The 24,090-nt window shown below is 38.8% G+C and overlaps 1 protein-coding gene across 2 annotated transcripts in view; it reads left to right on the top strand.

Annotated features, from left to right (window-relative positions):
• Positions 1-24,090, top strand: part of ROBO1 (roundabout guidance receptor 1) — a 1,158,618-nt gene that overhangs the window by 1,122,066 nt on the left and 12,462 nt on the right. For both annotated transcript variants that reach the window (XM_082690172.1, XM_082690173.1), the window contains 5 exons: positions 2,015-2,122; positions 4,799-4,943; positions 8,072-8,320; positions 17,507-17,913; positions 20,922-21,074. In XM_082690172.1, the coding sequence (XP_082546298.1) occupies positions 2,015-2,122; positions 4,799-4,943; positions 8,072-8,320; positions 17,507-17,913; positions 20,922-21,074 (1,062 nt within the window). The remainder of the gene's footprint in view (positions 1-2,014; positions 2,123-4,798; positions 4,944-8,071; positions 8,321-17,506; positions 17,914-20,921; positions 21,075-24,090) is intronic.

Raw genomic sequence — 24,090 nt, 5'->3', positions numbered from 1 at the left:
TTTTCTGTCTCGGCGCCCCTAACCTTTCAGCACTCCTGGTCCGGACGTCTCCGGGATGAGCCAATGAAATCCTTCTTTTGTTCCTCGAGGTTCCTTATTTCTTTGTTTCCGAAATTTCCAGTGTCAAAGAGTTAATTAGCACAACAATAACCTCAGAAAATTGATTTTATAATACTATATAACTATTTTCAAATGGTTTCGAGATGAATTTAAATTTAATCGCAGGTGAGGGATTGCTTAGCGCAATCTTTTATTCATAAGGCAGATGTACAACCATCACAATACCTCACATTTTAAATAAATAGACTATCCCATTCTTTCCACCCGAGAATGGAAGATAATTGCTTCTACATGGTCATATAAACGAATGGCATTTTTATATCAAACTGAGGAAAAATAATTAAATTAAGCTTGCGCTGGAGAAGTGGTTCAATTTGTTGAATTTCTCCTACCTCATGCGGTCACTAAGACTGCTGCAGTGTATGATTTTTGAACCTAAATCATCTTGGTTGACTTGATTGAAGTCTGTCAGGACAGAACCTAAAGTAAATTTTGAAGTGGTAAACAGTGGAATAGTATTTTATAGCCTGAGGGGAATGCTTCTCTGTTATAGTATGTGTGAGTTAGACTAGGTAAGTATTTGATTTCTTTATAGTCCTTTAGGCTACTGCTTTAATAACATGATTTGCAAAGCTGTAGATCTGGGGGAAAAAAAAAGAAAAGAAAAGCATCCTCTAATATGAATAGTTCAGGGCAATTTTGCACAAGCTTCCAGGTAAATGGCACATCTTATTGTAGATAATTAGAGGCCTAGATTTATTTTCTTTAGGCTTGAGTTGTGACCATTTTCCTCAAAAATAAAGTGTATGACAGTTGGAGATGACAAACATCCCATTTGATTAAGTTAGTGTTATATATTTAAATTTTTTTAAAGATTTTATTTATTTATTTATTTGACAGAGATCACAAGTAGACAGAGAGGCAGGCGGGGGGGTGGGGTGGGGAGCAGGCTCCCCGCGGAGCAGAGAGCCCGATGTGGGGCTCAATCCCAGAACCCTGAGATTGTGACCTGAGCCGAAGGCAGAGGCTTAACCCAGTGAGCCCCACAGGCACCCCACATATTTAAATTTAACAGTATAGTCATCCAGCTTTTTTCAAAGTTTGAGAAAACACCCGACTGGCGTAAAACCCAGTTCAGTAAATATTTCTTAAGACTCTTGTGCGAGCTCATGACGAAGGCTGACAATGAAGAGAGGACAGTTTCTGCGATCCTGTAGTTTGCAGTGGGCTTTCCAGCTGTTGTTACGTCATTCCTCTTTAGTGTGTGGCTTTACTGTGCACTTTGGAAAGGTCTGACAGGCCCCTGAACAAATATTTCAGAGCTCTTGTGTATTGTTTATATTGCTTGTAACAGACTTGGTGTGTCAACTGTAGTAAAGACCTAGAATGCAACTAAACTGATGGGTTATCACCCAGTACATTCCAGTGGCAAGTTTACCATTTGGATTTTTACCTTTGCCTAAGTAATCAGAAGCCTTTTCATGGCCTTTGTTTTCTTCTCTTTTTTTATTAGATATCATCTTGCTGACAAGTTTCAGGGCTTTTTATTTTTAATTTTTTAAAGTGATTTGCAGACATGATATTTTCCGGGTTTCTTACGGCTAAAATGATTTCGTTGTTACATTTTTCAAGTTAAGAAGTCAAGTAATCCTGATTTCTGCCTTAGCTGATTTATAAATATTTTAAAGAGATGAAATAGTCCTTCATATGATTTGTACATATCTATGTTTAGTCAGATTTATATAAAGGAGATGATGCAAAGAATCTGGATTTTATAAGTCTTAAAGGAGACATGCCTATCTTTTCTTGACTTTTTCCTCCTTTACACTTCTATACATTTAGCAAGTGATCAGCATGGTAACTTAAAAGCCTAATTGCTGGTAAATGATTGGTAAATGATTAAGGCATCCAAGAGAAAGTGAAAGTTTGTTTTTCTTCCATCTGAAATGTCTAGATTATCGAGCAAATGACACAATTCCTCCAACTATCCCATACAACCAATCCTACGACCAGAATACAGGAGGATCCTACAACAGCTCGGACCGGGGCAGTAGTACATCTGGTAAGTATGGGGAACCAATGAGAAGATCAGTCTCCCCTTTAAAAAAATGGTATATCCCACAGTTACAGATTGAATGCTAATGAACTGATGTGCACACATGGCATGTCTACGTACTCTATATAATGTGCATTTTTCCAGGCATGGGTCTTACCCTCTGCAATTTGACAGTCCACTCACTTACTCACTAAACCATTTTATGTTCTGCTTAGTAACAATGATTAAAGATCCTGTTCTTCTCCTTGTTAATGAAGTTTTATAAAGCCAGAAGCATGGACTAGACTTAAAAGGCAGTTGAAACTTCTTTTTTGCCTTTGGCTGAAATAAAGCTGGAAATGCTGGGCATATACTTAATCTGCTAAATTTGTTACCGTTTGAAACACATACGGCACATAAAATCTGAGTACACTTGAGCAGAATCACAGGCCTAAGAGACAATAACATGAGATCTAGGGACAACGAGAATCTTCCTCCATTGATAAGCTTTCTACTCTCCCTCAGTTCCTGCCCTAAAACCTTGGAAAGCAGCCTCCCAACTTGGGTCTGTAAGAGCCTTCGAAGCCACAGTGAGGCCTTTTCCCTTCCTGCTGTTGCAGCTGTTTGCCACCTGTTCTCCTGAGAGGGACTGCCAATGAGACCTCGCTGGAACTTAAGTCCTGTTTTCCTGATGAAAGGCGGTTCGCTATTAGAACTAACATGTGGCGCGTCACAGCACAACGAGAGCAGAACCGACCGATCTTGCCCCTAGTATGTTTCTGCAGGAGAGAGTAACAATATCACCTCTCAGTACCCGGACTGAAGTTACTGGGAGGTGCTTTTAGGCAGTGTCTCTACTCCTCTTCTGTAACGAATATGGCATTTGTATTTTGCCATCACCCCTTGGTGACAGCATTGCTGATTTGGCATTGTTCAGCCTACTTTTTGTCCCTGATTGAAACTATTCCTAGTGGTATGGAAGGAGCTTAGAAATACCTCTTTGCCTTTTGAGATCTACTCTTATTCTACTGTATATTGATTTTTTTTTTTTAACAACCAAAATCTTATAAGGAAACCCTGAATTAACTGGAATTTTTAAAAGGATTTACTCTTGGGAAAAACCATAGAAAATATTTTAATATTTGATATCTCATGCCGTCTCATGTTTGCATTCTTAACCACTTAGAAAATCATACCTTCATGAGGATAATGACTTTATGATTATTGTGATTAAAACGATTCTGTGTTGTTCATTTTAAATTGACTTTCTCCATCGAAACCTACATCTTGGTGTTCTGCTACTAGTTATTATTTGGTATTCTGTTATTATTTGGTAAAAAGATTTAAAAAATGTATAGTCTGGTGTTAATTAGGGGAAAGAAGGAAGCAAGAAAGTGATAAGTGGGAGAGATTTGTAATGTTAGGGCTCTTAGGACAGATGGGGAGTTATTAGAATAGATACATACCAAGAAATCAAGAGGAAGGCACTGGGTAGGGTTAAGTCCATGATTCTTGCCTAGTCTTTGCAATACGTTTACCACTGAGTAAAGGAAGAGAGAATGGAGACATCCAGGGAGAGGCCTGAGAATCGTAATTTATTACTAATGGCCATTCCCTTGACCCATACTTGGTGCAGTAACATACCAGTTCAAGAACATCTGGCTTAACACACAGTGACTAGGCCAAAAAGTCCCAAGTGATTTAAAAATAAATAAATAAATAAGGGTCATTGAATATACCAAGACCTGTTTCATGCACCATGTAACTTGTAACTGTTCCAGAGAGGTTAAAAATAAAAAGACCAAGAAAATCCACTAATTTTAAGGGATCATATGAGAAAAATAATTACAGGCTCATCGTCATCCATAATTTCCGTAAGAATCCAAAATGTATCGTATTGGAGGAGGAAGATAAAGATGATTTTATCCCCAAATATATTTTGACCCCAATTTACTTTTAAATGAGTACTCTAAAATGTGCACTTACCTGCGTTTAAAGAATATGCCAACTCTAAAATCAGAACACAGGGGCACTTGCGTAATTGGGTTATTTAAAACTACTAAAAATGTTCAAGCAACATCATTTTACTCTAAGCCGTAATTTTGTAGAAACTGGGACGAGAAGCACTTCTATCCCTTTTTAAAAATCATTTCTCTGCTTCTTTTGTTGTTACTTATATTAGTTCTTCCAGCAATAATTTTCATCTGCACCTGCCTTTCTGACAAAAACTAGTAATTTCATTGTGCCTAAAACATTTCAATGGACAAGTACAAATTATATATATTCAGTGATTTAATGCAACAGTGGAACTCTAATAGATCGTATCTGTATCATATTGTATTTTAGGTTCCAGCAATTAAATAATAGAATGGCACTTCAGAAAATATGTCTACAGCTCATTTGTTTTAGGTGATAATCCATAATGCAATTAATTGGTGTAAGAAGATCACTATTAATGATATGACTTGTAAAATTCATTTGCGGTTTTATTGCTTTTTTGCTATTTATTTGGCAGTTAAACTCGGCAATACGTTGCACCTTCTATTGTACAAAGTTCTGTTAAGATTAATGAAGGAAAGGGTATTTATCTGCTTCTGTGTATATGAATTATACGATCATATTTACAGGAAGTAATTCACCTGTGGATAATAGAAAAACCTGAAAGGCCAGAAATAAAAGACTCGGGCTTTCTTTCTTTTCAAGGGAGTCAAGGGCACAAGAAAGGGGCACGGACACCGAAAGTACCGAAACAGGGCGGCATGAACTGGGCAGACCTGCTTCCCCCGCCTCCGGCTCACCCCCCGCCTCCCAGCAACAGTGAAGAGTACAGCGTTTCCGTAGATGAAAGGTAAGAAGAATTTCAGAACAGATGTAAGTGGAATCGTCTGATTCTTTAAACCAATATGAAGGAGTTATTAAACTAGATCTCCAAGGGGAAACATTCCCAACGTCTGCAAACATTTGTCTCTGAAGAAAACAGCATCGCTATGATAGGAGGATTTGAAAATCGTCCTCCGTGCTGCCAGAAAAAAAAAAAAAAAAAAAGGAATTCACGCCTTGGAAGCTTCTTTTGGAACAAAGAATTATGAATTGGAGCATACACACAATTTACATATATGTTTATCTTATATATGTGTAATTTGCATGTGCCATCATATGTATAAATATATACAAGATCACATGTATCGTGATATATATAATCATATATCTATGTGACTTTATGATTTTCAAATATCAGAATTTCTATTGCACATTCTTGAATTTTCATAAAATAAATGTGTAAATGTATACCACAGCTAAGGTGTCCTGAAAACTTTTGTTTGTTCTTAGATATTACCACATTATGCTGAAAACTGTGGGACTTCAAACTCACTGAATTGTTTCTCACAAGGATTCAACTAGTGCAGATAATCATATCATGTGAGAGCAATAAGAACGTATGTTTCGCTCTCGCGCCAGGTTCTATAAAACCGAACCAATAAAACAAAACAGATGTTTCACCAGTATGATCAATGGTGGAGAACTCACTTGACATAGAGAATTAATAAAAAATAAATAAAATCTACCTGAAAATACGGTCTTTTTAGTGACTGTTGTAGAAATAAAGACAATGTTCTTTCATTCTCTACACACAAAAAATAGTTTTATAGATCCAAGTATGTTGGGAAACAAAGCTCTGTACCTTTGTTTTTCCAGTCATTTAATTAGCGAATACTGAGCCATTACTCTGAGGGAAAATACAGGGATAGGTTCCTGCAAGTCTCTGGCCACACATTTTTGTCACCTGATCCATGCATAATCTTGTTTTATGTGTGTTTTTGTTCAATGACACCTTATGCAGTATGTATTGTTGGTTCATTTACATTGAACTCACAGGCAGCGATGCCAGGTCAGGTCATTCCTGAGCAAAGCTTCTCTAAGGCACATATTTTCTCTACTAGGGCAAGTCATAGCCTTTTTGCACTTAGAAACCCTAGATCACCCTAAAGCTCTATCCTTGGGGGCTCCTTAAACAGGGAAGTTATCAATATAAAGTAAAAATCTGAGAACAATGTGTCAGTAGATAGACTGAGAAAAGGACACTTGTGTGAAAGCTGACACAAGAAGGTGGGGTGACTCAGATGCTTCACTGTGAGTATTGACTTTGGGTTACAAATAAATTTTAGCAAGTAGGTGACTTTGTAAGTATGGAATCTACAAAAATGGAGAAAAGACTATATTTTTTAAAAAGTCATTTTCTAGGCTCTATTAACATTTATTGCTATTTTAGTCTACCAGAAAAGGGACTAAAATGAAAGAAGTGGATATAGTTTTTTAAAACCTTACAGGAGATGCAACTGTGCCCTGAAGGGAGAGACTGATTCTAAGTGGGAGGAAGAAAGGTTTCCTGATCTGTTGGCTTTTGTGCTTGACTTTGACAAATGATATGGTTCTCAATCAAGAGGAGGAGGATTTTTATGGCTGTTGTGACCACAGAGAGATGGGCCCTCCTGGAGGAGTAAGATGCACCAGTGGGAGGGAGCGAGAGCAAGTTGGGAAGGTGGGTGAAAGCCAGGTTATACAGGTACTTGAATGTCTTATTTTAGGTATTTGTATATTTCCCTCTAATCAGTTACGGGGCCCTGTACTACGGTGCAGCAAATGAATGATCAGAGAGTGATGTGTTATTATAATAAAATAATTTTGGAAGCACTGTGAGGATTCAGAAGGGTAGAGTGACTGAAGACACAGAGATCAGTTAAAAGGTTATTGCAAAAGCCCATGCAACAGATTTTAGAAAGGTAATAGATTCTGGAGATTTTTAGAAAGGAAACAGAGATGAACCAGGGAACAGTTCAAGGTAGAAGAGAGAGGAATAAGGCAAGAAGACACAAGATTTCTAGTTTTGAAGAGTGCACAAATTGCTGTTATTTTGTTGAAACAGGAGACATAGAAAAAGTGGCCAAGGAAAGTAGTGGAATGGGTAAAGTGAAGGAAGACACAAAGAAATCATGTTATAAGAGCATCGAGTTTCCTGAGTTCAGGTGAACAAGGCGGGTGGTGGAGAGTGAATGAGAGAGAGGGGTAACATGAACACAATTTATATAATGCAGTAAATTACTGCCATTTGAATCAATAACCATCTGCCCCGGGGTGAGAGAAAAGAGAAAGGCAGGAATGTTTTCCAGCCTCATCTAGAGTTTCCACACAGCTCTAGCAGAGGAATCGTAGGGCATTTTATTGTTTATTGACTCTTTTATTTATGGTGTTTTTTATTCAACATCCTAAACGCAAGCCAACTCCTTGATTGTGTGCTCAACTGAAGAAATAACAAATCTATTATAATTTCAGAGAAAAGGTGGATTTTCAAGAAATGATTTTTAAGAATAATTTTTCTCAGAGGTTAACATATCATCTCTGGGTCATCTGTAGGACCATCCCTGAATCATCTTTTACGATACCATGTTGAAGCAGAGGACTAGACTATGCTACACATTTTGGAAGTACAAAGTTAAAATGCATTAAACAGATGACTTTATTGCGTGACTTCTCAGAGCCTGTAATATGCTAATGTAAATTGTAATCACTCAGAGAAAAAAATATTATATGTAGCACTCACCAACCTTGGTGATAGTGAACTATTTCTTTTGAAGATTATTTAGTTGAGAGAGAGAGAACACAAGCAGGGGACAGGGTCAGAGGGAGAAGCACACTACCCCCCTGAGCAGGCAGCCTGACTCGGGGCTGGATCCCAGGACCCAGAGATCATGACCTGCGCCGAAGGCAGACACTTAACCGACTGAGCCACCCAGGCGCCAAGTGGAGTGTTTTCTTGTTTGTTTTTGTTTTTTTGTTTTCTTTTTAGCAGTACTCCCTCAGCGTGGCTCAGAACATTCCGGTTAAAGAAGCAATTCAAAGCTGATATTCCACTAACAATACAAATAGTTTCTTTGCATAACCTGAAGTAAATCTAAGTGGGCTTATCATTTGTTTTAGCTACGACCAGGAAATGCCGTGTCCGGTCCCACCAGCAAGGATGTATTTGCAACAGGATGAGCTAGAAGAGGAGGAAGATGAACGAGGCCCCACTCCCCCTGTGCGGGGAGCGGCTTCTTCTCCAGCTGCCGTGTCTTACAGCCATCAGTCCACTGCCACTCTGACCCCCTCCCCGCAAGAAGAGCTCCAGCCCATGTTACAGGACTGCCCAGAGGAGATGGGCCACATGCAGCACCAGCCCGACAGGAGGTACGCCATCCCTAGCCTCTTGCTGACAAATCAGATAATTTCCCCTCTTCAGTGGCATTTGTAGAATGCTATTATATGAGGTAATTTTCATGTCACACAGCCTTTCTTCCAGGACCATCGTGCAGTAAGCCTCAGTAATTAACATATCAAGGAATATTGTTGACCAGCACCTGAGATTAATTGATCCCAGTGAACTTGCAACCATAAAATAATGTGCTTTAATACTCACCCACTTATGATAATTGCATTCGTAAACACATGGAGATCATGTAGTAGATATATGGGCTGCTATTCGTATAGCATTTTTTTGATGATGCCTTTTTTGGCGTCTTGGTTTTCCTTATGCGTGGGTGAGTCACTGCTTTGGGCTGTGGAGAATAGATTTTCTCCTGTCTTTTGAAATGACGTCTGCAGAACGATTTCTTGCCTCATAGTTCTACAGTTGCAAAAGAATGAGCTTGGTGTATTTATTTCACTTTGACCACACATACCTTTATTTTGGTTGGGATATTAGGTCGGAGACCCTTTTGTCCAGTTTCCTAAATAATGTGTGAGTGTGTGTGTGTGCATGCATGTAACCAAAAATTCAGCATTGCTGACCAATACGTTTTTATTAGACACAAATAAATACTTCACTTGTCATTTCTACCACATAAAAGCTATTACTGCATCATGTTAGGTCTTCTCTCTTTGTTGATGATTTTGTTTGTACTATTTCATTACCCATGACACATTATATTTCATACATATAAATTTATATATATACAAAACTTTCTGTGTTCCTAATATCATTTGAAACTGAGTGTATTACTTGCCTTGGAAGATCGTCCTTCAGTTTTTCTTGAATGAATAACATATTCTCATGTATTCTGCTTGAGTTCTATGGATTAAAAATAGAACTTGCCATGCATATTAATTATTCTATCAGTAAAACATTCTTACCAAATTCAAATCACATACTCTCTGAAATGAAGGAGGTAGTTAAGCCTTCCTCTGTGGGACAGGGGGGAATTTGGACTGCCATGCATTTATCTTTAATAGTGTTAACCCGTAAAACTTCCTGGAGACTGAGAATAAGGCATCTATCTCTTTTCCCTATCAAGGTCGCAGACCATCTCCTTCCCTCTTATCTGAGGCAAATAAGGGGTCATAGAAGCTCTTACTTCTGAAATACCTCATTGTTTTCCTTTCATTCTTTCCTATTACCTATGTCCCCACCATTCCCTGCTGTGTTGTAAGGGGCAGGCAGTATCCTCGGGCAACCCCCTCGTTCTGTGTTCCTCAGGTCAACCTTTCTCCCGTCCTTAAATCATCAAAATCAGTTCACCCTTCTCTATCCTGACGTCTCGGCCTCTTCCTCCCGCTGTTCTTTCTCTTCTCCATTAAGTCTCCTGCTGTTAAATGTTCCCCTTTCTTAGCCTCCCATTCTAGGTATTGTGCTCTCCTTCTCCCCTGCTCCTGAGGGCTGTTTCATCAACATTGCCGTACTCATTCCCAGTCATGCCTCAGCCCACGGCACTCTGACCCACCATTTTGTTTCCATTGATCCACTGAAAAGAACCTCCTAATGGTCAATCGAAAGACTTTTCCGTCTTTAGCATACGTGCGCTTTCTGTAGTGTTGGCGGTGTTATACGTTGTTATGGGAATCAAATGAGATAATGTATGGGAAGTATCTGAAGTTAGGTAAATAGTCAACAAACAGGAGTTTCCTGCCGTCCTTACCTTTATGCCATCCCTCCCTTGCTTGGTTTGACAATTACTTACATTCGGATGGCTTTCCAATTTATTTAAGCAGGCCACCCTTTTTCCTGAGCACCACAGTGATATTTGCCCTTGGCCATCTCATACTCCACTTGTCCAAAGCCTTCTTTGTCTTTGCACTTGACCTTTCAAACTTGTTTAATTTCCCCCTTTGTTGGCTACTATGTTTAAAAGCATTAATCCTTATTTATTTGAACAACAATATTAAAAATAAAATAGCCCAGGTGCCTGAGTGGCTCAGTGGGTTAAGCATCTGACTTCAACTCAGACCATGATCTCAGGGTCCTAGGATCGAGCCCCGAGTCAGGCTCCCCACTCAGCAGGGACCCTGCTTCTCCCTCTCCCTCAGCCTCCCTCCATGTTCATGCTCACTCTCCGCGCCCCCTACTCTCAAATGAATAAATAAAATCTTAAAAATATATATGTAATAAAGTATTAAAAATATAATGTAATAAAATAAAAATAGCCAAAAGTCATAAAAAACTAGTTGTCCTTTTGCAATCAGCTTAATTATCCTATTGCTTCATTTCTTCTGCTATCTTCCTGCCATTCCCCAAATTAAGTTTTTCATAAACCCTTCATTTCTGACTTCAAAATATCTTTTTTTGTGTTCCTGTTTCCATTCCTATAGCTGCTACGGCAGACCCTCCACCCCTAGCCCCGGAAATGCTGCCATATCCTTGAACTGGTCTCCATTCCTCTTAGTTCCCCTTTTCCTGGCCGCCCTCCATGTTATCTTTCTGGACACACAACAGCCTGGGAACGTGTCCCCTCATGCAGAGTCAGGTCCTGCTCTTCAGCCCCATGGTCAAAGCCTTTCACAGTCCTTCCCGCTTTACTTCCCTCTTCCCTCCCAGTCTCTCCACACACCTTCTTTTCTAACGACTCGGTTTGAAATTCTGTGACTTTGCCTTAAATTCACCAACAGCTGGTCAGCACTGCCACTTCCTGACCCAGGAGGGCCATCTGGAGGTGGCAGGAATGGCGGGCGCTCTTGCCCCTCACGGCCTTGCCGTACATGTCTAGGGCCGTCGCTGGGCCCCCATGTGTTAGCACATGCTGCTGTTTCCATTGCAGGGCCAAGGGCTTCTTATCCTTCCAGGCCCTGTTAAACTCATCCCCTCTGTGAAACTTTCATTCCACTGCCTCGCAAATTTCACCCAATGCTTTTCTTTTCTCTTCACAACAGTCCGTACACAGCCCTGCAACCCCGTTAATCAGTTTTCATGGTGCATTTGTGTTTGCTCTTCGTATGCCTGTTTCCTTCTTTAAAGTAAAAGCCCTTTGAGGGCAGAACTCACATCTTACTCATGTCATTGAGGGGACACAAAGCTTACATCCGTAAGTATTTGATGAGAGGAATCGGATGCCACAGAATCAAAACACCCTTGCTGTTTTAGGGGGGGATGGATACTTCTATGAACTCAAAATGAAAATGAACACAAATGCTTTGGTTATCTGCACTTAAAATCCTGTTGAGTTATATACAGCCTTTTTGAAATAGTGATGTTCGGTCCATGTAGGTATTAAGACTTTTATTTCCAGGAGTGTTGCTGGAAATAACACCAGGTGCTAATACGTAAATGAAGTCCACTGAACAACAACAATTATTGTTCTTTTAAGATGAAGGTATACTCTACATGTTCACTGTAGAAATATTTGAAAATACGGATAAAATAAATAAAAAGACAAAAAGTCCCAACGATCCATGTGGTCAGAGATAGTCACTGTTGAGACCTCAGTACAGATCTTCTCAGTCTTTCATCTCTGCACATGCTCACGTCACTTTGAACTTGTGATATGCCGATATGTGATAATAATCTTTTCACTGAATGGTGTATTTTTCCATGTCAGCAACTTTTTATTTAGATATTCATGTTAAACAGAAGTATACTGTGATTTACTTAAATAATTCCTTAAGGTTGGACATTTACGTTAAGTCTACGTTTTTGATACTATATACAATGCTGTAATTCTCGTCTCTAGTTAAGTCTTTGAGTGAAGCTTCTTCTCAAACCCTTGACCTATTTGGATGCCTGGCCCATCAGCAGATGGCTTCTGATTCTCATCATCCCGCCATGCCCCTAATGACGTACTCATTAAAGATAGATGGCTGTTTCTCTGCAGATTTCATTCTGAGCATCAGACCCTTCTATCCAACTACTCATCTCTAGATTTCAGCTGCTTAAATATCACTCAGAACAATACACATATCTTCAGCCAGAAAGGCACTTTCCTACTTCCGACAGCCATTTTCTCTTGCCCGTATTACTGTAATGGTCTGTAAGTGGTCTGGTCGCCTTTAGCCTTGCCCCTTCTTCAATCTAATTTTCCAACTGCAGCCTGTGCAGAGGCATTTTCCTGAAATGCAACACTGATCAAGCCTCTCTGTTGCTTAAAATCTCTCAATGGCTTCCCATTTCCCTTAGAATGAAGGCAAGATTCCCTAATGTAGCAATCAAGGCCCTTTGTGATTTGACCCCTGCACGCCTTCCCATCCTAATTCATCACCACACACCTCTTCTCCGCTCATGGTGCTTTCACTCTACATTTCTTCCAGTTCCAGGAATGAATACTTGGTCACCCACCTTGAGGTCTTTCCCCTGTGCCATCCCATTTTCCTGGAACACCATTATCCCCTCTCTTTTTTTGAAACTAACGCTTATGTGTCTTTGAGAACCAAGGTAAAATGGCAGATACTGTCCATAAGATCTTTTTCTGATGTCCCAGTTCTGAGAAAGGAGTCATTTCTATGTGTTCCCATAACACCTTCGACCTCCTCTCCTTGTGGATACCGCATTATCATTGCACACCTGATTCACCGTATGTCTCCTTTACTAAATTAGGAATCCCCTTAGGGAAGGAGCAAATCTATTTTATTTAGCTGAATTTCTAACGTGGTGCTCAAGTTCCTCTTTCTATTGCTGCCTAGCAAACTCCTTTAAAAGTTAGTTACCTAAAACAACCATTTTCTTTTACTCACAATTCCACAAATTGGGAATTCAGAAAAGATTCACCTGGGACCTCATCTCTAATCCACGTGGATTCATGTGGTCTGTTGGGGCTGGAAGATTTACTCTCAGGTTAGTTTCTTTACTCACGTTTCTGATGTCTCCACACTCCATAGCTTCTCTCTGTCTCCACGTTGGGTCTTATCCTCTGGGGTGTCTTCACTAGCCGAAGCTTCTCATAACTTGGGGATCTCAGGGTACCGGCGCCTCTTACATGGAGATAGGCTTCCAAGAAGGCAGGAAGAGGAAGTTTCTGGGCTAGATAAGAGCTCTACTCAGGACTGACACAGTCGCCCTTTTGCCGGATTCTGTCACTGGGTCCACTGAGATTCCTGAGTGTAGAACTAAATTCCCTCGCTTGATGGGGGAGTGGCAAGTTCTCATCCCAGAAGAGTGTTGGAAAGGAAGATACTGTCCTGGACCTTTTTGCAAAGTATACTCTGCAGTGTTCTGATATATAGTCAGCTTTATTGAGTATGTGTGCCTTAAAGTCAAATCCTTTTATCACTTAGAGTATAAAGCATTCCCCAAGCTCTTGTGATTCTTTTGTTCTTGGAACCTAGCAGTCTCATGGTAATAGAGACAGAGTAAATGCTTAAAGAATGAATACATTTTTTTAAATTGAATACATTTTTTACTGTTATGTTTATTGATTAGAGGCATAAACAAACAGTGTGGTCTAAATTAATAAGAAATTATTGAACTAAAACCATTATATATCTACAATATTTAATTAAACATTTTAGACTGCTTTAATATGGATATTGCAATTTTGGCATTCTAATGAGCTTCTAGATATTCTCTCTTGGTCTAAAACTGGGTAAACTAGGTGACCAGCATAATAGGAAGCTGTCTTGTCTCTTTTCAAACAATAACTACGAAAATGATATAATTAAACTTATTTGCATATATTTCAAAAAGGGTCTGATACTACGGAGCTTCCTGTAGTTGATATTTAGCAAAAACTTTTTGAAAAGTAAAAGTAGTTTTCATGTATGGGACAGAAAATTAACTTATGTTTTATTAATATAGACAAAGTGAATATGGTACATTTAGAAAGAAAAGACCGTAAAAAGGCAAGGGAAAACTAAGTATCTTGTCTATTTACAAACCAGGTAAGGGTTAACCATATAAAGTATCAAATCTATGCCAGTTTCAGAAAAAATCTCCAAGGTACACATTTTTCCCCCTTTGTCTTTTGTCTGGTAAATGGTATGTGGTGAACTATATAAATATCTGCTTTCATAAATTAATGGCATTGTTCCTGCCTTCTCTCAAACATGTTTATGAAGACATCATTTTTGCAGGAGCCTAGAGTGTTGTGATTTGCAGTCATATACTTGTACATTATTTCAGAAGATGTTGGAACCCCTCAGGGAGAAAAATCTAGAGGGTTGAGGTTCATTTGTGGCAAGTCCCACTTGAGTGCAGCATCTTGAAATAGCTTTTTGTTTTCAAATAGAATATATTACATATTTCAAACTGTACATGTTTATCACACATTCCCTGGGCTTGCCTTATTTACAGATGGTTTGAATAAATTTTTCTCTCTTTCCCCAGCATTTGCACAGGGTGATAGTAGTTAAAAGCCAGCCCTTTTTGAACATGAAGATGTTTTTGCTCTACAGAATGTGAAGTATCCAAATACAACAATGCTGGCTTCCTTTCATAGTCAAGTTGGCTGTTCTACATCCCTGTATTGATGGTCAGAATAGTCCCCTTTATGCTAGAAAGTCTTACATGTCTTTAAAAAAATAAGTTTCTTGTGGTATTTTGGATGGGCATGCTGACAAAGATCGTAAATTGACTTTTAAATATGGTATTTTATTGCAACTCAAATTAAACAAAGGTTTTCCTCCTATGTGTATAACACACTCCATATTGGAACAATTACCCATTTTAAATAACAATTACCCATCTTAAATAACTTCAGCTTTGGGATATTCTTCATATTTCTTCTATTGCCACACACAGATGTATTAGAAAACACCCAGAAATAAAAAATAGTACATTATGTTAAAGAACTGTCTGTGTATATATGTACTAATTTATTTATAAATTATTATAGTGCGTATTATACGTGTGTGTGTGTGTGTGTGTGTGTAATAACACCATTCCTAGAAGAAAGGTCATGACCTGGGAAATGACCTGGGAGATGAAAGACTACATTTAATACCTACTCGCTGTGGGAACTTTGGCAAGGTCCTTAATATCTTTGAATTTCGATGTCTTCATCTGTAGAATGATAATAAAAGCAGTACCTTGGAAAGCTGTTGCAAGAATCAAATGAATTCACATTGTAAAATATACTTAGTCACAAAGTAGATGCTCAATAAATTAGTTAATTGTAGTATTCTTAATAATAATGTATTTTTAATGCTTCCCATTTGTGGTAACAAAATGTACTTATTGATGTGTCTCAATTCATTGAATTAAAAAGCACAAAACTTTCTTTGAGCCACTGGCATCTCACCCTCAAAGCCATATTGCTATATTGAACTTCCCTATTCTTCTCCATAGTAGGTCCCTTTGTTAGATTTTGACCAGATCCTCCATGGCTCGGTTTGGAGGCTTTCTTTTAACTTGAGGCTCAATCTTATTAATTTTTTTTTAATTCCAATGTAGTTAACATACTGTGTTATATTAGTTTCAGGTGTTCAGTATAGTGACTCAACACTTCCATACGTCACCTGGTGCTCATCACAGCAAATGGCCTTTTTTTTCCCCCCATCACCTATCCTCCCCGAACTCCCCGCTGATTCCATTTGTTCTCTATAGTTAAGAGTCTGTTTTTTGGTTTGAATCTTTTTTTTTTTTCCCCTTTTAATTGTCTCTTGAATTCCAGTTCTGTTTATTGTAAAACCATAATCATGCACTTGCGGATGCCCTTTGCAGACTGTCCCCGTCTGTAGCAATGGCAGCATGGAGGAAGATGGTAGTCTCTGCTTTTAACCTCAGTTGTCCTCCTCCCTCTTCTCCTAAGTGTGAGGGCATGGCAGCCTAGATGAGGAACCAGTCTTCTCCTTGGCCAGCCCCAGTGACTGACTATTCTGTCTTGTCTCACTCTCTGAGTATGATAAGGTTGGTGAGAGAGATGGGCTGGAACCAAGTTACTCACTGATGAAGGACTCTATTTTGAGTGGCGTCTCTAGGCATTTGTCGTCTTTGAAAAATTTAGCCACATTCCCAGGTGGATTACAAGTCTGTGGCATCTTTCCTAGCTTCCTAAACCATGGAGGTGGCCAGATGATGCTAGAACCTGATCTAACTACCAGCTAGTCTCATGCTCAGCTTGGCACAGTCAGGTGGAATCTACCCTCCTTCCTTCTTGAAGGCACAGAATTTGAAGAGGTGTTGTTATGACTCTTCCAAATGGCAATCCCCCTTGTATCATCTCTTTAATCTTGCTTAGAGAACACGGAGACTGTTGAGCAGGTCACTGACTAAGCAGTCCCTTAACTGGAAATCACTGTATAGCGTCCTTTCGGTCAGGCACTTTCCTAAATTAGGAGTTAATCTCATGGCATTCTACCCCCTTGGGAATAACTTCTTTCCACCATCCATTCTTTACACTGAGGTCAAAACACTATCTTCTCAGTCATCTTACCCTCACCGTGGGTGACAGTGTTGGTTGGTAGTAGAAGGACGGCTGTTAGCCAGTATCATTCTCTGGATCTCTGAAGAGATGACTGAAAGTAGTCAGTGGTAACTGTGAGCTTACCTTGTAGAATACTGCTCACATTGTCCTCAGCCTTGGACCTTAATTAATTTCAAGGTATCAGGAAAAATACCTTTGAGCATTTTATTTAACAGATAGGTGGAATAATGATAAAAATGATAGGTATAAACGTACCTTATTACATTTGGTGACTAAGTCAGAGAAAAACAATTCTCCTGGCTTCCATAGACTTTTATTTTAATGGAATAAAATCTACAGGAATCTGTGTCATATGCTGAATATATAATTGTTTCATCCTATGGAATTCTACTCTCTAAAGTCACTATGAATGAGTCCATTTGCTTGGAATGGTAAAGGTGGAAATGAAATACAGGGGAAGAAACATGTTTATGGAGTATCTGTTCCAGAACTGATGTCTGTTGTCTTTGGTAATAATAATCTGTGATTATTATTCAATAAACTTTAAGACAAATGCATAAGCATATGTTTCCAAGGTATGTATTACTTTTCCTTTTTTAATTGAATATAATCCAAATCATGAAACATTAAGAAGACTTATAAGTAGCTGAAGATATTTCTGTGAAACTTGAATTGAGAGGAAGCCCAGCTTGATTAAATGAGCTCCACAGAAGCAACGGTCAAATCAGTGTATTTGTGAATCTCTTGGTTAATGTATTTTGTGTATGTCCCAAAAATGAGCCGAGCCAAACCTGTGTTTTCCATCTTCCTGCAGACGGCAGCCAGTGAGCCCCCCTCCACCACCACGACCGATTTCCCCACCACATACCTACGGCTACATTTCAGGACCTCTTGTCTCAGATATGGATACGGATGCGCCAGAAGAGGAAGAAGATGAAGCAGACATGGAAGTCGCCAAGATGCAGACCAGACGGCTTTTGTTACGTGGCCTTGAGCAGACCCCTGCCTCCAGTGTGGGGGACCTTGAGAGCTCTGTCACTGGGTCCATGATCAATGGCTGGGGCTCAGCCTCAGAGGAGGACAACATTTCCAGTGGACGCTCCAGCGTGAGTTCTTCCGATGGCTCCTTCTTCACCGATGCCGATTTTGCCCAGGCAGTGGCAGCAGCCGCGGAGTATGCTGGTCTGAAAGTGGCACGTCGTCAAATGCAGGATGCTTCTGGTAAGTTCTGGGCTTGTCAGCAAGCTGGAAAAGAAGACTCGATGGGTCCATGTCAGTTGATGATTATTGCCTAGGATCTGTGTCCAATGTGAAATGTAGCTATTCTTACTGTCTTTTATTTGCTGCCTGAGGAAACCCAAGATCCAATCATATGACACAGCTTGGTTATTCCGTTTATCTGAACAAGGCTTTTTAAATCTTTGAGCTTATTTTAATTTAATAAATCCTATATAATGTGAGGTAAGCTTCCTGGGAAGTCCTTGTTTTTACGGAAGTCATAGTGGATATGTGTACGATTTCTTTAGGTGTGCCTCTAGTCAGATGAGGTTTGTGTTACAGTTTTTCTGAGGTGTAGAAAGTGGCCAAAATAAAATTCATTGTGATAAGTCTCTTTCTATTTAATTAGAAATTCTCTAGGAGAAATAAATAAATATCAGGGGGGCACTCAACCATTGGAAAATGGGCTATTTCTCCTTAGCCCCATTCTCTTCATGTTCTCTCCATGAGAATATTAATTTAATTGGTAAGATGGAAGGATGTGTGTGATATGCATACATTCTCAAGCATAGATGTTTCATATTTAAAGCAAACATTTTTAATCTAGCAATTCGGAGAGCAGTTATTCCAACTGCTTATATATATATTTTTTCCATTTTCTGTTTTCATTGCCAGTACCCTGTTTATAATAATCATCTATCTGTTCTTATGTTTGAACCCATTTTTATTGATTACCTATTCCCAACCTTGTTTGGAGAATAAATAGTATGAAAAAGGAAATAATTTAAATTAAAGTCAAAGATTTATCACATGACATTTATTTCTGTAGGCTGGAATATATACATAGTATACATTCACATACACATTGTATATATAAAAACATACAAATGGTAGAGTAAAATACTGTGGCCAGCAAGGCATAGGTTTCTGAGAAATAAAAGACTATCACAACACATCAATAATTTACTATCTTAATTTGTTGTTTTATTTTTCTTAGTTTAGGAACTATCTCATTGGTAATTTTCCCTATTCTTTTCAGGCACTGGATTGGTCATTATTTTTTATCATTTGTAGAATGTATTCTGAGAAAATAAGACTGTTTCTATGTGTTTTTTATCAAGAGCGTGTTATAGGAAAGAAGAAGTTTAGTACTCCTCAATCTATTATTGTAAAATATGTATTTATTTCGGCCACACCAATATTTTATGAAATTCAACCAAATTCCTTTTTTCCCCTCAGTCCCTACTGAATGTAATAAAATAACTACCCAAAACTACCTTTCTCAATAAATAACATGTAACTGTGTACATACATAGCTTTTATTTCTACTTATTTTTTAATCTTAAAAAAAATAAAGTGAAATTAAGCATTTCAAACTACTGCCTCAGATTACATTAAAGGTGTGCTTCAGTTCATTAAATCAACAAAACATAGAAATAATGTTAAAAATTCATCTGTAAACGACTGGATGCCTCAGGGTCTCCGCACAGTAGATGGCTTAACACAATAGAATGAGTAATGTGCTCAGTCTCAGGCCTAATCCTCTCTTTTCATGGATATGTAACTTTAATTGTAACAGTCTCCATCATAGCTAGGAGAGTTTGGTTTAATATTTTACTGCATTGTAATTTAGTGGCACTTCCAGTTTTCGTTGGGCTCATAATTATAATGAACTAAACATGCATTGGCCTCTGCCTCTTAAAATGTTATTCTCAAGAAAGGGTGTGCTGATCATATGCCTTGAGGTTAATATGAATGAATAATCCAATCAAATTGCTTCTCACTTGGCCGCGTTAATGAATATTGTTTAATATGAGTCAGTTAACATTTTTACGTATGTTGATTCCACTATATGTGGCTTCTCCTGTCTAGCCAAAAGATGTGCTGTGTAGGTCTATTTGAAGTTTCTTACAGTACAGCAAAAAGTTCCAGCTCTGTGTGTCTGGAATTTCTAAATAGCAGAATAATGAAAGTCAAGTAGGGCCAAGATTTCCTTTGCTGTGATGGAATAAATATTTTGTGCCATCGTGGAATCACATCTCTGTAAGACAGACAGAAAATGGGGGAGGCTCTGAGATGCACTGTGTCTAATTCAGTTATCACTTGTACCTGCAAATATTGTCCCTCCAAAATGAAAAAACCAAAACTGCCTCTGCTACTACCAAGAAATGTAGAAGTTTCTGGAGGGGTCGCTTTATCCAGAAGCAGCAGGTAAACATCTAGTGAAAGAAAAGGCATCTAAGTAACTTTGGACAAGTCTAAATATGTGAGCTAGCCTTAATTTCAGGCCTCCCGAAGAGGATATACCTCTGAATGTGTTGATATTAGGTGTCTGCCTTCAAAGAATCACATAAAAATATATTTAATTAACAAAAGGGATGTGTCTAGTACTGCTCACTCTTAGAACATGAATTTCTTAAGGACTTTGGTGATTCCCTTGCATTGAATATACTGTGCAAAAATCTAATTGATATTTTTGTTTATTAATAACACTTTAGTGAAGTTAGTTGCAAAAGTAATTGGGATGTTTGGGTGCCCGGGTGGCTCAGTCAGTTGCGTATCTGCCTTCAGGTCAAGTCATGATCTCAAGGTCCTGAGATCGAGTTCCACATGCGGCTCCTAGCTCATCCGGGAGCCTGCTTCTCCCTCTGCCTGCTGCTCCCCCTGCTTGTGCTCTCTTTCTCTCTGTGTCAAATAAATAAAATAAAATTTTTTAAAAAAGTAACCGGGATGATTTTCTTTAATAAGTGGTGTCAAGAACTTTAATGGAATTAAAGTACTACGGTTTAAAAAAAAAAGCTGGAAAAATTTTTCAGTGTCCCCCTCCCCCCAGTGGATGGGTTAGGCAGAATGACAAAAATCCTAGTATTGGCTGGAATAGTTTATTTAAAGCTTTTTTAGGAAATTAGGGATGCTTCTAGTCCTAATATTTTCTTTTTCTTATTTAATGTTATAATTAAAATACATAGATGAGTTTGGCTCTGATTTATTTATTTATTTTTTTTACTCAGGCCGCCGACATTTTCATGCATCCCAGTGCCCTCGACCCACAAGTCCTGTTTCTACAGACAGCAACATGAGTGCCGCCGTAATGCAGAAGGCCAGACCCGCCAAGAAGCAAAAACACCAGCCAGGACATCTGCGCAGAGAAGCCTACACAGATGGTAAGTCCATTGAAACACATGAAAACATCTATGAATCTCACTTGTTTACCCTGGCTCTCTAGGACTAGAAAATGCGTCCATTGGCATTAGGTATTACATTAAAAATTCATTAACAGTAAGCCTACTATAACTTAATAGCAGTGATCAACTTTCATATCTTGTCAAGCATCTTTGGTCCTTCTAATAAGAGGGTTCTTTAAGAAGCTAAGATCAGTGCACATTTTTATTAACTTTAAAAGGTTATTTTGGGGGCACCTGGGTGGCTCAGTGGGTTAAAGCCTCTGCCCCTCCCAGGGTCCTGGGATGAGCCCTGCATCGGGCTCTCTGTTCAGTGGTGAGCCTGCTTCTCCCTCTCTCTCTCTGCCTGCCTTTCTGCCTACTTGTGATCTCTGTCTGTCAAATAAATAAAAATAAAATCTTTAAAAAAAAAAAAGGTTATTTCATTATTGCGAACAGACATCATTGTAGTTGAAGTAATGACAGAGAATTAACTTTCCTCACATTCCCTGAGAAATTGTCCAAACCATCCCGGGTTTTGGCTTCCTTTTGGAATTTTGCATTCGAATAGAAGACAATAAACTCATCTGAATATTAATTCTAACTTTGAGGGTATTAGCATTATTTTGTGCACCAAAAGGCAAATCGAATCATCTTCCTTCATGCCTTCACACGCTATCGACGCTCACTGAGAAGGTAGCGCTTTGTATTCTCAAGGGAGCCCGGAGAATAATGCAAACGTGTAATGTTGTCTAGAGAAAGCCTTTAATGAAAGTGCCTCAGGTGGCCCAGCATTTATTAAACCGCCACCTTCTCGTTTTATAAACAACCCCAAGGGCTTTGTTGGAAATTCACATAAGATAAATTCTCCCAGAACTCACCCCTCTTGTCAAGTTTGCTAAATTTGCTAACGGGGTAGGAGAAGACGGGTGTCACCGAACACTGTCCCCCCCACCTCCTGGTCCTCTCCGTCCACAATCTGATTAGGACTTTCATTACCAGTCAGCAATTTTTCAAAAAGGGCATCATTTGCCATTATCATATGAAAGCCTAATATTATAGATCCTTATCCAAGGTTACAAGGAGGGTTTTCTGAGGCACTTCTCCCTGTGATTCCTGCCACTTGACAGAAAAATTTAATACAAAGCTCCCAGCATGATGAGCACAAGTAATTTTGCAATGAGTGGCTGTCCATGCTATTATCTGTACTTTATTCAGAGTATTTTCTCTCACTCGCATCTATCTGATATTAGACTACATTAAATACTGGCATGACACAGCGCACCTGGGCCTCCTGGCTTCTGCCCAGGACTCTTTTGTCAGTGAAACTGAGCTGTCAGAATATTATCTGATTTTGAAGGGTTATTACAGTGGCTTTGTGCATGTTTGCCTCTGTGAAGGGACAAACACTAGGTGTAAATCCCCAAACTCTATCGGCAGTTTTACATTTATGGGACCCCTGTAATGGCATTTTACAAGTTTTATGGCTGTCCTATCAGTTTTTATTATCTGGAAGAGTGCTGCTCACTGAAAGACGGGTCAAACAACAAACCTGGATGTAAGAACATCTAGGTTGGATATGGAAGGGAGAAAATCTGGCCTAAAGCTTTGTGTAGCCCTTTCCAGCTCTTATATATACTTGTTTTGAGGGACTTCTAGCATTGAGGGGTGCTTTTTCAAAATGCTTTAAATAAAGTACACATGCCAAGTTAAAGGAGATGGTATCACGGTTATAAATTGCTCTATGCTTGAAAATGGTGACCTCTATTTATTGTCATGTTCTGCAGTCCTTTTCTCAATGTATTTAACAATTAAATATAAGCTCTAACTAATCCCTGCAGGGTAACCATGAAACAGAAAGATGAAACACCGAGGTTGTTTTTTTAACGTTAATTTTAGAAATACCGAAGAAATGTATTCATATTGGTAAAGCCAAAAAAGTTAACTTGAAATATTATTTGGATTTTTCATTGTTTATTTCACAAAAGGGATTATGCAGAGTTATCATATGATAAAAGTAATGTGGAAGCCACTAATTATTTTCTTGAAGTCATAAAAATAGACAAAATGGAAATATGACTCAAGTTATTTTTAAAACTTTAGCTCTAACTTCCTTTCAGCATTTTGATAACCATCTGTCTTTTAGTTATGTTTATTGTACTAAAAAGCCTTGAGTTTAATTCTGGACATTTTCTGAGTTGATAAAGAAAAAATACTAAAATATGTGTTATTTTATACATATCCGGCAAATGCATATTGATGAAGTAAAATCAAGTAAATGCAAATACTTCTTCATGCATCAAGTAAGAGAAATGCACACTCTTGATAGCAGTGGTTATGACATGAGAATACTGGATCATTTTCTTAGAAATCATTTTCTCAAAACACTACATTGCATTTTTTTTTCTTAAAATGTCATAGGCCATTTCATGAAGAAACTCAGTAGCAGACACAATTTACAGTTTATTAAGAAAGAGAAAGAAGAGAAGAAAGAATTTGAAGAGTTTCCAACTGTTAAAATGTGAATTAAGCATAGTAGTAAGACAAGGAGTGCTTTTTTCTTAATTTTTGATTTTTTTTTTTAAGATTTTATTTATTTATTTGACAGAGATCACAAGTAGGCAGAGAGGCAGGCAGAAAGAGAGGAGGAAGCAGACTCCCTGGTAAGAAGAGAGCCTGATGTGGGGCTCCATCCCAGGACCCTGGGATCATGACCTGAGCCGAAGGCAGAGGCTTTAACCACTGAGCACCTCAGATTTTTTTTTTTTTAAGATTTTATTTATTTATTTGACAGAGGGAGAGAGATCCCAAGTACGCAGAGAGGCAGATTGGAGGGAGGCAGGGAAGCAGGCTCCCTGCTGAGCAGAGAGCCTGATGTGGGGCTCAATCCCAGGATGCTGGGATCATGACCTGAGCTGAAGGCAGAGGCTTAACCCACTGAGCCACCCAGGTGCCCCCTTAATTTTTGATTTTTAGTGATTAAATTATTAACTACAGTGGATGAGTTCGATTATTGATA

The sequence above is a fragment of the Mustela nivalis genome, assembly GCF_964662115.1.
Source record: "Mustela nivalis genome assembly, chromosome: 1".
In the NCBI taxonomy this organism is placed as follows: Eukaryota; Metazoa; Chordata; class Mammalia; order Carnivora; family Mustelidae; genus Mustela; species Mustela nivalis.
This window is presented reverse-complemented; position numbering and strand designations above follow the sequence as displayed.